This window comes from Phalacrocorax carbo, chromosome 3 (genome assembly GCF_963921805.1).
Source record: "Phalacrocorax carbo chromosome 3, bPhaCar2.1, whole genome shotgun sequence".
NCBI lineage: Eukaryota > Metazoa > Chordata > Aves > Suliformes > Phalacrocoracidae > Phalacrocorax > Phalacrocorax carbo.
In genome coordinates this window covers 78,319,681-78,332,069 of record NC_087515.1, presented here as the reverse complement: position 1 = coordinate 78,332,069, position 12,389 = coordinate 78,319,681, and the positions used below count along the sequence as shown (strand labels likewise).

The following is a 12,389-nucleotide window of genomic DNA, read 5'->3' as shown; positions in this document are numbered from 1 at the left end:
AAGGGTAAAATTTTAGTTAGAGCTAAACAGAGCTGGACTACTTTTAGCACAATCTATTCTCACGTATGTGAAGAGGGACTTTGAGTACTGTAGTATAATTACTGTTGGCTGACACAGTGCACCTGCTCCTAGTTCCTTAGTACTCATTGCAGTGTGGTATAAATAATACTGTTGAAAAATACGCTCTCAATCACTTTCCAAATGTACTTCTTATATCTAGGAGCACCAGAAAGTTGATTCCCACCTGAACAGGGAATTGAGTGTTTTGACTCACTGCTGCACTCCTGGAGAAGTGTGCTGTGCCTGCACCCATTGTAGCCTATGCAATACAGCAACAATGCATGTGCACCAACTTTAATTCATCCGTAGGTATCTACTCTCCTGTTTGGTTTTATGGGGCATGGGTGATGCTCAAGCAGGAGAACAGGTCTGTAAGCGATACCTGCAGCATGGTCCAGGGCTATATTCACCTTAAATATTATTAAAACATACCCTGTCTTCAGAGTTATATCATATAGTCCATGTTTTCAAAAGTTCCCTTGATGTTAAATGTGTAATCTTTTTTTTTTAATCAAGACTACCTGGATCCTGCTTGTCATCCAAGTATTGATCAAACATGACTCAGAATCGAGTAGCAACTGACTACAAGTTAGCAGCTAACTAGGTACAAGTAGTATATGGGCTTTTTTTACTCTTTGTTTCTGTGTATATGAACATTATAGATATTATTTTCTCACCAAGATAAAAGTAATGAAATGAATTTCAGTGAACAATGGAGACCTCTGTATTTTCCATTTTTGTTAATTAAGTGCTCTACTGGAGTATTTTTAATCTGTGATACCACTTTAAAAGTACAAATAGAGCAGTACATTTTCTAATTTTAATGAAGTGTTTTACAACCTTAGTTACTTTTGAAAGCTCTTGCCTCAGTTCAGAGCAATTCTCTTGTTCATTCAGTACTTTCATATGACTTTGTTAATATAAGATCTATTTCTTGGAGAATTAGATAAAAATAGCTTTATATTTGTAAACCTGGCATTATCACTGCTTTATAACTGTACTAATGAAAAGGTTGGCATGGAACTTGTCATCTTTCTGTGTATTCACATCCTAGGAGTTCTGGGGGTGTTCCTTATGTTGAAGGGCAGAAATAAATGAATAAAGGATGTTTAGAGTGTTAAGTAAATTTCTTTTTTACACTAAACCCATGCAAAATAACTAAATAGTTTTTTGACACTGCTGTGAAAACAGTGACTCAAAAGGTGTTCATAATAAGTCAGGAAGCGACTTTGGAAATTACAAGTTATCATGGATTCTCAAGCATGTTGATAGTTTCACAGTACAGTGCTTTTTTGCATGCTGTCTGCTTCAAATATGCACCCCAATACGTTGCTTCACATCAGAAAGATAAATGTCAGTGAAAGCATTTATTCACAAAACAGGGAATTATTAATATTCATTACAAATATAGGTGAAGAAGTTGTTTATATTCTGTTATCTGTTTACACTAAGCTTAAATCGCAAAGGTCTCTTATCTAGTTTGCTGTCTTCTGATAAGGTGGCAGTCAAGGCTTCCTTTTTTTAAAAAAAAAACCAAAAAACACACTATATTCTGCACCCAATAGAGCACCTTTTTGCTAGACAACCCTTCGTCAGAGCAAATCTAATCTTCAGTGAAGCTTTTTATCCTTAGTCTCCCCTTAGAGATCTCCCAGAAGGGTCTGAATAGATGCTGTGTTTTTACCTACAACTCATTTTATTTCTTCATTTTCTTGGAAACAGGATAGCTATGCCTCTTAATTAAAACAAACGCCGCTTTAGCTCCTTGGAGATGTAAATATATCTGTTAAACTGGGAGTAATCTACCTTACTTCCCTCCTTAACTAAAAACTCTTTGCCTCTGTGATGGATTAAATTCTTTCCTGTTTGGTGATTTTTTTGATTCATTTTACTTTGAAATGCCCTGTACTGGATCTCATATTCTTTAACAGCTGTATATTAAGAAACATATATGATCTAAACCTCTGTATACCTCTAAATAAAATAAAAGTATGTAGCTCACTATTAACTCTTGATTCAGAGCAGAGATTAGAATAATTAACCACTCTGTGTTAACTGATCCAACTAGATGTGTTACAACAATTTTATTTTCTCTTCTTCTTTCAACTCACATATATTCACTGATCTGGTATTCTAAAAACAGCTTTAAGGATTAGTCTTCCTCACTTAATTGGAATCTTTCCTCTTTTTGACTCTTAGCATTTTAAACAAAGCACTTCTGTGATTCTCCTACATTTATTGCCTGTGAGAATTCTCTTGAAATTTACTCTCTGGGCTGTTTACAAATTACCTGGATTTTGTCTTCTGTCTGCAGATGAAAGATTGCCCTTCATTGGGATTCTGAATGACTTTAGCAACGTCTATGCGCTCGTCTCTTGCAAAATGGCTTGACTAAGCTGACTGCTGCTGAGAGTATCTTCATTTTTTGTTCTGGGGAAGTGTTTTTAAAGTCATTGTGGGCACTTTCTCTGAAGGTACTTGATACTTCATGTTGGCTGGAAAAGACAAGAGGGTATCAGGAATCAACACCACATAAAACAAATTATTTTGTCATTTTGGGCTTGAATGCTCTGTTCTTTTTTAGTTACACATCTCAAAAAGAATAATACTGGGAAGGGTCTGGGGAAAAGCAATAGTATGATTAGAGTTGTAGGACTCTCCAGAAGAGCTGGTTGGGGACTGAAGGAAATAAGTACGTCCATGTTGTGATGGTTTATAAAATGCTCTACTGAAGTTTGACAGCTGAAATGGTTTGGCATTATGGTTTAAGTCACAGTATGACTGGATTTGAAGGGAAAACTTAACAAAACAGCCGACCCAATCCTAACAGTTCATTGCCACCAAAAGGGGTCGGTTCTGTTCTTTCCCTCCTTCCTTATCACATACTTCTTTTAGTTACTTGTGCAAGCTTTGCTACTTGTTACAGTGCTCCATAATCAGTTCAGCATATCGGTCTGCAGCAAACCAATTCAGCAAACAAAGCAGATAGTTTCCTGGTAGATTAATGAGATTATTTAGACCAGTGAAGGGCCCAGTTATTACCGGGGTTGGCACAGAAGAGGCAGCCACAGGGTCAAACGCAGCAGAACTTTCTTATGTGGTGGATGGCAATTTGTTAGATTGGCTCAGTCATCTTGCATAGCGCCCTTTGGACAGATTGGAGAGCATGAGCTTTTTCCACGGATCTTGGGAAAATGGTTTGAACTCCTTGTGATTCAGATCCCCGTGTATGTAGCAAGAATTATCTTTCTTTTTCCCATTCATCTGTTCTGTCAATATTAAGCTCTGAGCTTTTCAGGTGAAAAAGCTCAAGTGCTGAGCATTTTTGGTAGCGTTGTCAAATGAGATGCTCAATATTATTTTAACAATAAAATCATTAGCATTCATCTGCCTCATACTGATTTAGATCTTAATTTTCATTTATTGATGTCTGGTTCAAATTTTTAAAAAAAGAAAATATTTAATAGCTGAATTTTTACACTTGATCTCTGAGTCTTCCATATAACCTACACTGAATCCTGAAGAAAAACCTACATGTCACACTCATACCATCCATTGATGTAAAAAACCCAGCCTGCATCAGTGGCATGCATACCTTCAGAATGATACATGAATTGCAATTAAATTTAGCCATAATTTTTCAGAACCTAAGGGCTTTTTTTAACCTGAAAAAAATATTTTGAGCTGTAAAGCAATAGTTAGTACAATTCTGACTTGACAGGGACCTTGTCACTGCAACACACCTGAAAATTTAGCTTGTCTGTATCTACTGTCCACCTGGTTTAGCATTTCAGTATGCCATGTATTAAAACGTTAACGCAGTTGTTTCACAAGACTAGAAAAAACCATTTTGAGTTTTGTAACCGGCCTTAAATTCTCTTTTTTTTTTCTGATGTGTCAAAATACGGTCTGTTGTGTTAATAAATTTGCCTTTTTCCAAATTTTAAATAAAGAACTGTTGCATCTTTTGCTACAGTGATCACTATTAAAATGCCTCAGAAGTTCTGTGGCTTGAAGCTTGTTTTTTTAATTTTATTTTGGCGTTAGTGCACTGGTGTTTCTCACTTTTGCCTGTGAAGTCTCATTTTGATCCTAATGTCGGCAGCATTGAAATCATATCCTCTAAAAATGTGACCATAACAAATTCTTGTGAAATAGGGCAGTAAATCTAGTTATTTCTACATTGTATATTATGGTTTTGTTGAATTTGGGATTGTGTATTATTAACAGTCTCTAGCAGAAACCAGAAAGTGCTGAACTATATGCCACCTTAGCTCATCTACTTCTAGACTTTTTAATGAAAATTCTCAGGAGCCTTCTTCAACGTCTGTCTTCTCTGAGATTTGATAAATTTCTGTTCATCAATTTAAGAGAACTGCCTTCCTCAAGTATCCTGTTTGAAAAAGTAAGTCTAGAATTTTAATTTCCAAAAGAAACACTTTTTCCAAAAGAAACTCTTTTTTTTTTTTTTTTTTTTAGTTCTTTTGGTACTTGTTTTGTTTTGACCTGTACTACCCCCAGGTTCCTTTGTGTGTGCGATCTTTAAATTTTGAATTAGTTTGTGGTCAGCGTAAATCATCCCTACTTAAAAGATTTATCTTTCCTCAGAGATCACCTTTCTGTATCAGATGTTCTGACCTTCTCTCTTATTCCTTCTGTCTGCACTGTAGAGAAGCTTCTTCTAATTTGGAATGTAAAATGCTCATTTAGACGTGTACCTGTGTAAAGACATCCCTTCTTTCTCTAAGCTTTGAAACTGTACATGCTGTTGGAGCTTCAGGTGATAGTTGTAGGACCTGGATGAAGCCCAGGTTTTGCTGCTGGTTGGTTCTGTAAGATACAGGTTGCCATATTACTGGAGAGAGGCTTCCTGTTTTTCAGTCCTCTCCACTCACAAAGAATGTGACTGAAACTTTGTTGTATGGAGATGTAGGTGTCTAGGGAAGGAAAATTCTGCTGAAGGCTCTTTCAAGAGCACAGCAAGCAATTTAAAGGGATACCATTTATGGGGGACACACACCAAACAAAAACTCTGGATTTGCCAGTTTGTCAGATATATTTGCTTAGAAATCAAACAAGACAACAGAGTACATTTGGCCTCCTTCTTTAGGTATACTTTAGAGACATGAGAACTAATCAATGTTGAAACAAATGTGGTGGCTTTCTGGTGACTGCTATACTTCTGAGAGCTAAGCACGTCATCATGCACTTTTCCTTCAAAGTATGGAATGCCTTTGTTGTAACTGAAGATTTTAGCTGTACCTTCTCTTACCATAGAGAGAATGCTACTCTTGGTGAAACCATAACACCACAAAGCCTGTTCACAGTGGGATGAAGATAACTGTACTTTGCGTGTCAAGGGTGCTGTCCTTCATGACATGGTGTTTACATTCCTATCTATGTAATTTTCATTGGGAGGCCATAGAGCTACAGGTCTCTAGGGAGATCTGATAGCCAAGTCATAAATAATGTGTCCTCCTTCATGACTCTATTGTAAGATATGAAACTTATTAAGTAGATTACATTTTAACACTATTCATGTAAGAGAAATGGCTTTAATTAAATGACTGGATAATATAAGCACTCTACAAATAGTTACAGCTTAATACAGGGTTATTAATCAAAATTGGCATGCATGAACATGAGGTTCTTTAGATATATTTTTATCATGTTGAAGCAAGTAGGTGGAAAATTGAGATTTAGGTACTAAATGCTCAAAATGAGATATGCTTTGCTGTCCAGTTTCCATTGTGCCAAAGGAAATTACTTTTGACTCATTAGTGCTTCAGAAATATCATGTCTTTAGAATCAAATCAATAAATAGAGAAGGCATCAAATTAAGGTTATGGCTTTGTTTTGTATTTTTACTTAATTGTTCACTTGCTAGTGGACTAGACAGGCCAGCTGCATTTGGGCAAGTGACATCTTTTGGTGTTAGTGACATTAGTAAGTTAGTACAGCGTGCTAGTGTCAAATACCGTTGCTAGAGTCTTAGCGTGAATGCTTTAAACTTGGTAAATAAGTATCTGCAGAAGCTGTGGGTGCTTTACAAAAGCAATCTGCTTTTAAAGCATTTAGATACACATTTAGATAGACAAATGTTCGGAACTAGTTCTGCAAATACCCACCTTAAAGTTTCATAATAAAATAGAAGCCTATAATAGTGGCAATGAGAAGAAGCTATTGCTCTGTTAGGAAAAAAAATAGCAAGGTTAAATATGATAGGATTTCCATAGTATTATTCATACAGTTTACCAACAAAAACTAAAATAAAACACTGATTTGGTGAGAGCATAATAGCAGAGGTTGGACTCTTCAGAAGAGTTTCAACTATTTAAAAATAAGAGCTTTGTGTTAAGAAAAACATAAAAATGGTAAGCTAAGCATTTTGGAAAAGTTACCCTAATCATACAGGCAGGTGGCTTACTTACATTTTTAGTATTTCTTTACATTCCGCTGTAGTGCCACAGGATTCTAAGACTAAGACGACTAAACAGGAATCGTAATACAATCTAAAATAAAGAAAATTAAAAATCTATTCTATGTAATAAGGCTTCACTTTTTGAAAACTCTTTAGCTTTACTTTTGTCTCTAATTCTAGAATGACCAAATATTTCTATGACATAATCTAGAAAATTCTAGTAAAATTTAAATTGTTTTTAGGTATGCAGTTAACTCTGGGTGACCAGGGATTTTATTGCCTCAAATTCAATAGTGTACCCATATTAAGTAATTCTATCATTGCAGTCAAAGTATATTCAACTTAATTTATTGTGATGTAAAATGGAAAAATAAAAATTTAAATATGAAATTGAAAAATATTACTTTAATATGGAAATCTTGTTTTATATACTATATTCCAGTTGTAGTAGAATATTAGGCATACTATATTACATAACACATTGCAGTCATTTTATAAGACTAAAAAACCATCACATAATGAAACATCCAAAAATCCAACATATTATAATAAAATAAAAGGCTACAAAACAAGGGAGCAAGTTTTTTTGGCAGTTTTGATAGAGGTCCTCATTTAGAAACAGTGTCAAACATCAGTTTATGCTCAGAATGCAGCTAGAAAATTATTACTGCATTTCATGTATAGAAGGGTTCTGCCATCATTTGAATGTTCGAGCTTTTGAAAGGCATCATCCCATGTTTTTTTGGAAGAGGAAATTATAGACACAAAAATAACTTCTTGTCTCTTAAAGAGCACCCAGATAGCGAGTCATGACTGTGGCTTCTGTGGAATATGGCAGCGATGCTAGTATCTATGAATCTTCATTGCATTTGGGCTGGTCGATGTTTGCTTTTGGAGATAGTGAGCTTTGACAGTAAGTTGCTGCTGTAATTTCTCACCTGAGAAGTTTTAAGCCCAAAAATATGCGCCTATGCTCATACAATATTTAACAATAGCATTTTGACTTTTTCAGCTACTGGTGCTGGCTACTATGCCAATAAGCTATTATGTAAAGTATTTAGAAAATTTGTCTTCAGTAGCTAAAATAGTAGATGAGAAATGAAAAACTAGTTTAGAAAAATCTCAGGTATTAAATGCAGTCTCAGTCCTCACTACATTATCAAAGAGAAAAGAGAAGACCTTGGAACCCTGTGTAAATGGCAAAGTGACAAGGTTGACCAGAAAATAACCAGTGTATGCGGAGAGATGGAATACACTTGGTTGTATGATAGTGGTGATGTGGAGGAGGCAAACAGAATGACTGTTCACCATTTCTCCTAACGTAAGAATTATGAGCAGCCAAGGCCCATGATTCTTTCAATGTCAGATACTAGAGAAAACAGTGAAAACTTCTGGAAATGACTTTTCATGAAACAGTAGTCTAGTTTCATAGTTTGCCTGAGGTAGGTCCTAAATCCTGGTTGCTCAAATACAGGAGGATATACTGGAGAAGACATTGTCCTGTTTCAATAATCTGTCCTCAGAAATTGCTGCTAGCTACTCTTGAGAGATGGGCTAATTGGCCCATGAAATTTTGGTTCAACCTAGAAGGAAAGATCTGATTTACAGAAGTGCTCACTCTATGTGGTGGTAGGGAACTGAGTATCTAGAATTGAAATGTTAGTGTTGTACGGAATACTTGGGCAGCTTTGTTTATATAGAGTATAAAGCAGTTGTATTTTAGTAGCTAGCTAGAAAGTAAATTAGCTTCTATTTCCAGCTGAAATAGGAGCTAAAATGTATGAAACTGTTGACTTAGAGAATTCTTTAAAAACATATATGTCATTTTTTTCATAATGGAGAAATAATTTGTTTCTCCTGTTTAGCATTTGTAGGTGCATTGCATCCACTGTTCTAGATAAGCATAGTTCTGTCAGATCGTTTTTTCTTGGAGTTCATTTCAAGGTTTGATTTCCTCTAAATCTCAAACAGTATTGACAGAAGGAGAAGTTAATGCGTAGGTTAACCTTCAGATGGCAATGTGTTAGTCATTGAATGTTCTGTTGTGGAATCCAAATTGATCTGCTATCACACAGATTAAACATCTATAGTGTTCAACTCTGGGAGTATTTTTATAAATAAATTACTAAAATATTGCTGGGAAATGTACATAGTATATTTATGAATACAGCTTTCACAATAGCTACAGTGCTTTAAAATGAAAGTGATTTACTACCCAATACTTCTAGTGTTTATTAATTCATTATGTACTGAGTATAAATAGTTTTGTTGCTACCTTGCAGTTGATTGTGAAGAACACATTACTATTGAAGTGTTTGGCTTAGAACCACAGAATATTATAAATTGGAAAGGACCGCAGAGGTCATCTGATCAAGTCCCCTGCTCAGAGGAGGGCCAAATTAGATGAGGTTGCTCAGGGCCACATGCCTTTGCATTCTGATTATCCATAGGGAGGGAGGTGACCCAGCCTCTCGGAGCAACCTGTTCCAGTGTTCAATCACCCTCAGAGTGAAAAAAAGTTCCCTTGCATCTAACCAGAATTTCCCATGTTGCATTTTTTTATTCCCTTTTGAAATCTGTCTTTTAATCATGTGCTCCAGGAAGGGTCTGGCTTTAGACTGTCTATACCCTCCCATTAGGTAGTTGCTGACAGCAATAAGGTCTCCATTAGCTTGTCTTCTCTGGGCTGGGCAAACCCAGGGCTTGCAGCCTCTCTTCGTGTGCCATGTTCTCCAGCTCTCTAATCGTCTTGGTGACCTGTGCTGGATTCGTCCAAGTGTTTCATTGTCTGTCTTGTACTGGAGAGCAGCCCAGGAGTGGGCACAGCTCTCCAAACGTGGTAGGTCAAGCCCCGAAGAGAAGAAAATAATTGCTTTACTTGACCTGTTGGCCATGCAGCTTTCAAGTGTTGCAGTTGAAAGACCAGCTTCTACCTTATGAGTGAGTCTGATTTACAACAGCGCTTAGAAAAGGACTGACATACTCAGGTTCTTGTAAACTTTCAAGCTATATGTTTTTCTCATAAGATTAGTAGGTTTAAAGATAGCATTTATTTTACAAAGCTACTTAAAAAAATACTTTCATAAAATATTAGCTGTTCCAGTGTACAGAGTGCTTTTGCTGGTAATAAGTTGTCTGTTTCCTGATAATTAGATGGAAATTTCTTATCTGGTAAATCCTTTCTATGTGTTGGTTCAGAGTATAATCACTTGTTATAATTGCTACTAAGTGGATAGCTCAATAAAGTTTTCCTGTTACCTGCTGTAATGCATGGCACAGACCTATTTCAGCTTGGGTACTTACTAACCATAGCAGACCTGAGGAAGGATGAAGAAATGAGGACAGAGTGGAGGGAAGTGAGAAAGTATTCTGTAATGTGATTAGTGACAGCTTACCTAATTACCCTACTTGGAAAGCTGGGTCTTATCAGGTCTGCAGTAGTGATAAAAATCTAGGTAAATGAATTATCTAGTGGGAAGTTGCCCTTTCATTGACTCTTATATGTATTTCAAGGAAAAGAAATACTCTTCTCTCTTTGTGGAAAATTTTTACCTAAAGTTCCAAAAATTCTGCTTGTTTGTTGTTGTTTTTTCCAGAATACCTATCTCCTCCTTTTCTCAAGACAATATTTACGAAGTCCAGCCTCCAAGAGCCGATAGGAAATCAATAGAGGTTTTTCATGCGCACATTCAGGCTGGAAGAGGAAACATGCAGCCACTGGGAAAAGATGACTTCCTCATGTACAGAGAGTACATTCGAAACAGATACATGTAAATACAAGCTGGATTCTCCTGCCAAGTCTGCTGTACTGATAGGTCATAAAAATTGTTTTAGAAAGGAAACCTAGTTTGGTATTTTGCAGTAATAAATTTATTATCTAACATTTCTATTTATTATGCTTTTCTATTATACATTTACAGTATTGTGCTTTACAGGAACAAAGGGATTTAATATCTGCTCTTCACCTGAAAGTGAAGGTGTATTTTAAGAGACTAACTGAATAATCAGAGCACCTACAGTCACTGAAAAGTATGTAGCAATTTATAGCAAAGAAAATATTACATCTGTAGGTTTTGTATTAATTTCTTACATTGTTTGCTAGTCAAGTTGAAGTGATTTGTACATAAGAATCAGAAGATAATAATTTTCTTCCTCTTTGTTCCATGACAGCAAAATATCTTTTTTTACAACAGAATGTTTTCTGATATTTCTTGAGATTTTTAGCAAAGTGCTAAAATGACTGCTTGTAATTGACTGCTTTCTTAAGCAGAAGTGAAAAATGTGTGGCTTATTTCAACATCAAAATTTGCATCTAGACTAAAAAAGTTTGTGACCCTAATTTGTGTCAAAACTAACCTTGCTGGTGCTGGTAGCTACAGACTCTCTGCCACATGCAGGGTGAAAATGGCTTGTGACTAACTATGATGGGCTTCTAGTAGGCATCTGAGGTGAACCACTTAGTGACTGCATCTGCAAATGAAGGAATGCTCTCCACTTTACTGGGTTTAGTTCTGTCATTTTTCTCTATGACAGGCATTATCCTTTTTAGAGCATGATCTTTCCATCCCCGTATTTGTACTCCTGCGAGATGCTTTCAGGTTCACGCCTGCAGCCTCCCAAGAAATCCGTATTAGTGAGGTATAGAGGCTGGATCTGCTGCGGTGGTCAGGCAAGGGGTAGCAGTAGCTGGGTTAGACAAGACTGAACATCATGCCCAGTGCTAGGTAAGAAGTGGAGAGGAGGCAGGTGTCTGAAATAGGTTGTTTAATTTGGGCTTGTGGACTGGCTTAAAACGTTTCTCAACTTAAAAAAAAAAAAAGGGGGGGTGGGGGGAGGGGGATGACCCCTTTTATTTACAATTACAAGCTACAATTCCCAACACTGCTTTCTAGCCCTTTGCCGTGAAGCATAGTGACAGTGAGCAGCATCCTTGACAAATCATGTTATTCCACGAGCTTGTACAGACCATATTTCAGGATTTTCTGGAATAACTGAATAAATGTTTTAGGGATGTCAGCCAACTGCATGTACTAGGTGGAAAGAACATGTTTGTGTTTGTAGTAAATTGTGTGCAGGCAGCTACCCTAGATTCTTGGCTGCATGCTGCAAACATATTCTGAATATATTTGTATATTTTATGCAATAAGTTGTACTTCCATCAGTAGTTGAATGAAAGAAAAGATGCAGTGGGTAAAGGGAAAAGAGAGAAGTTTCTTGTTATTAAGTCTGTGTCTCAAGGAATGACTTCTATGCAGTCAGTGAGAGAACATGGTACCTCAAGATACTGAAAAATTTTGGTGTCCGTTCTCTTTTGTTAATTAATAAATACTGTTTTGAGATAAATTAATGTATTTTAGGAGATGTGAGAATGAAATCTCACTGTAGATAATACTTCATTGCAACTGTCGGCGTCTTTTTTTTTTTTTCCCTCTGGAAAAAACCTGTACTGAATTCTTTTGTCCAATATGAAAAATAATTTAAAGAAATAAATGCTTGCTTTGGACAAATGTAGAGCTGGAGTCCTTATCCAAATGAGGCAAATGCATTCTTTTCTTGATGCACTTCAACTATTTCAAAGAATGTTTCCTAGACTATCACCATCCTTATACTTTTGTTGTTCATAGACACTGGTAAATCATAAAAGTTGCTCTTGAAAGTGTATGACTTTACCACAGATAAGGCAAAAGATGATCCTTTCTTTTTCAACATCTAATGTTGCAAAATACAGGAACTGTAATAATTTTACAGTTCTAAGAATATGTTCACGCTTCAGCAATTCAGATACTTCTCAGGAAAAGAGGATTAAAGGGGGTTGTTTTTGTGAAGTTTTGGGAGATGAATGACACCTCAATCCATTCTCTATAATATGATGCCAGGCTTTTCAGTGTCGCTCTAAATGTGTCCCATG

The 12,389-nt window shown here is 36.2% G+C and overlaps 1 protein-coding gene across 1 annotated transcript in view; it reads left to right on the top strand.

Moving 5' to 3' along the window:
• Positions 1–11,992, top strand: part of FIG4 (FIG4 phosphoinositide 5-phosphatase) — a 33,227-nt gene extending 21,235 nt beyond the window's left edge. The window contains exon 9 of the mRNA XM_064448559.1: positions 10,078–11,992. Coding sequence (XP_064304629.1) covers positions 10,078–10,255 — 178 coding nt within the window. The 3' untranslated portion in view covers positions 10,256–11,992. The remainder of the gene's footprint in view (positions 1–10,077) is intronic.
• The last annotated feature ends 397 nt before the right edge of the window (positions 11,993–12,389 follow it).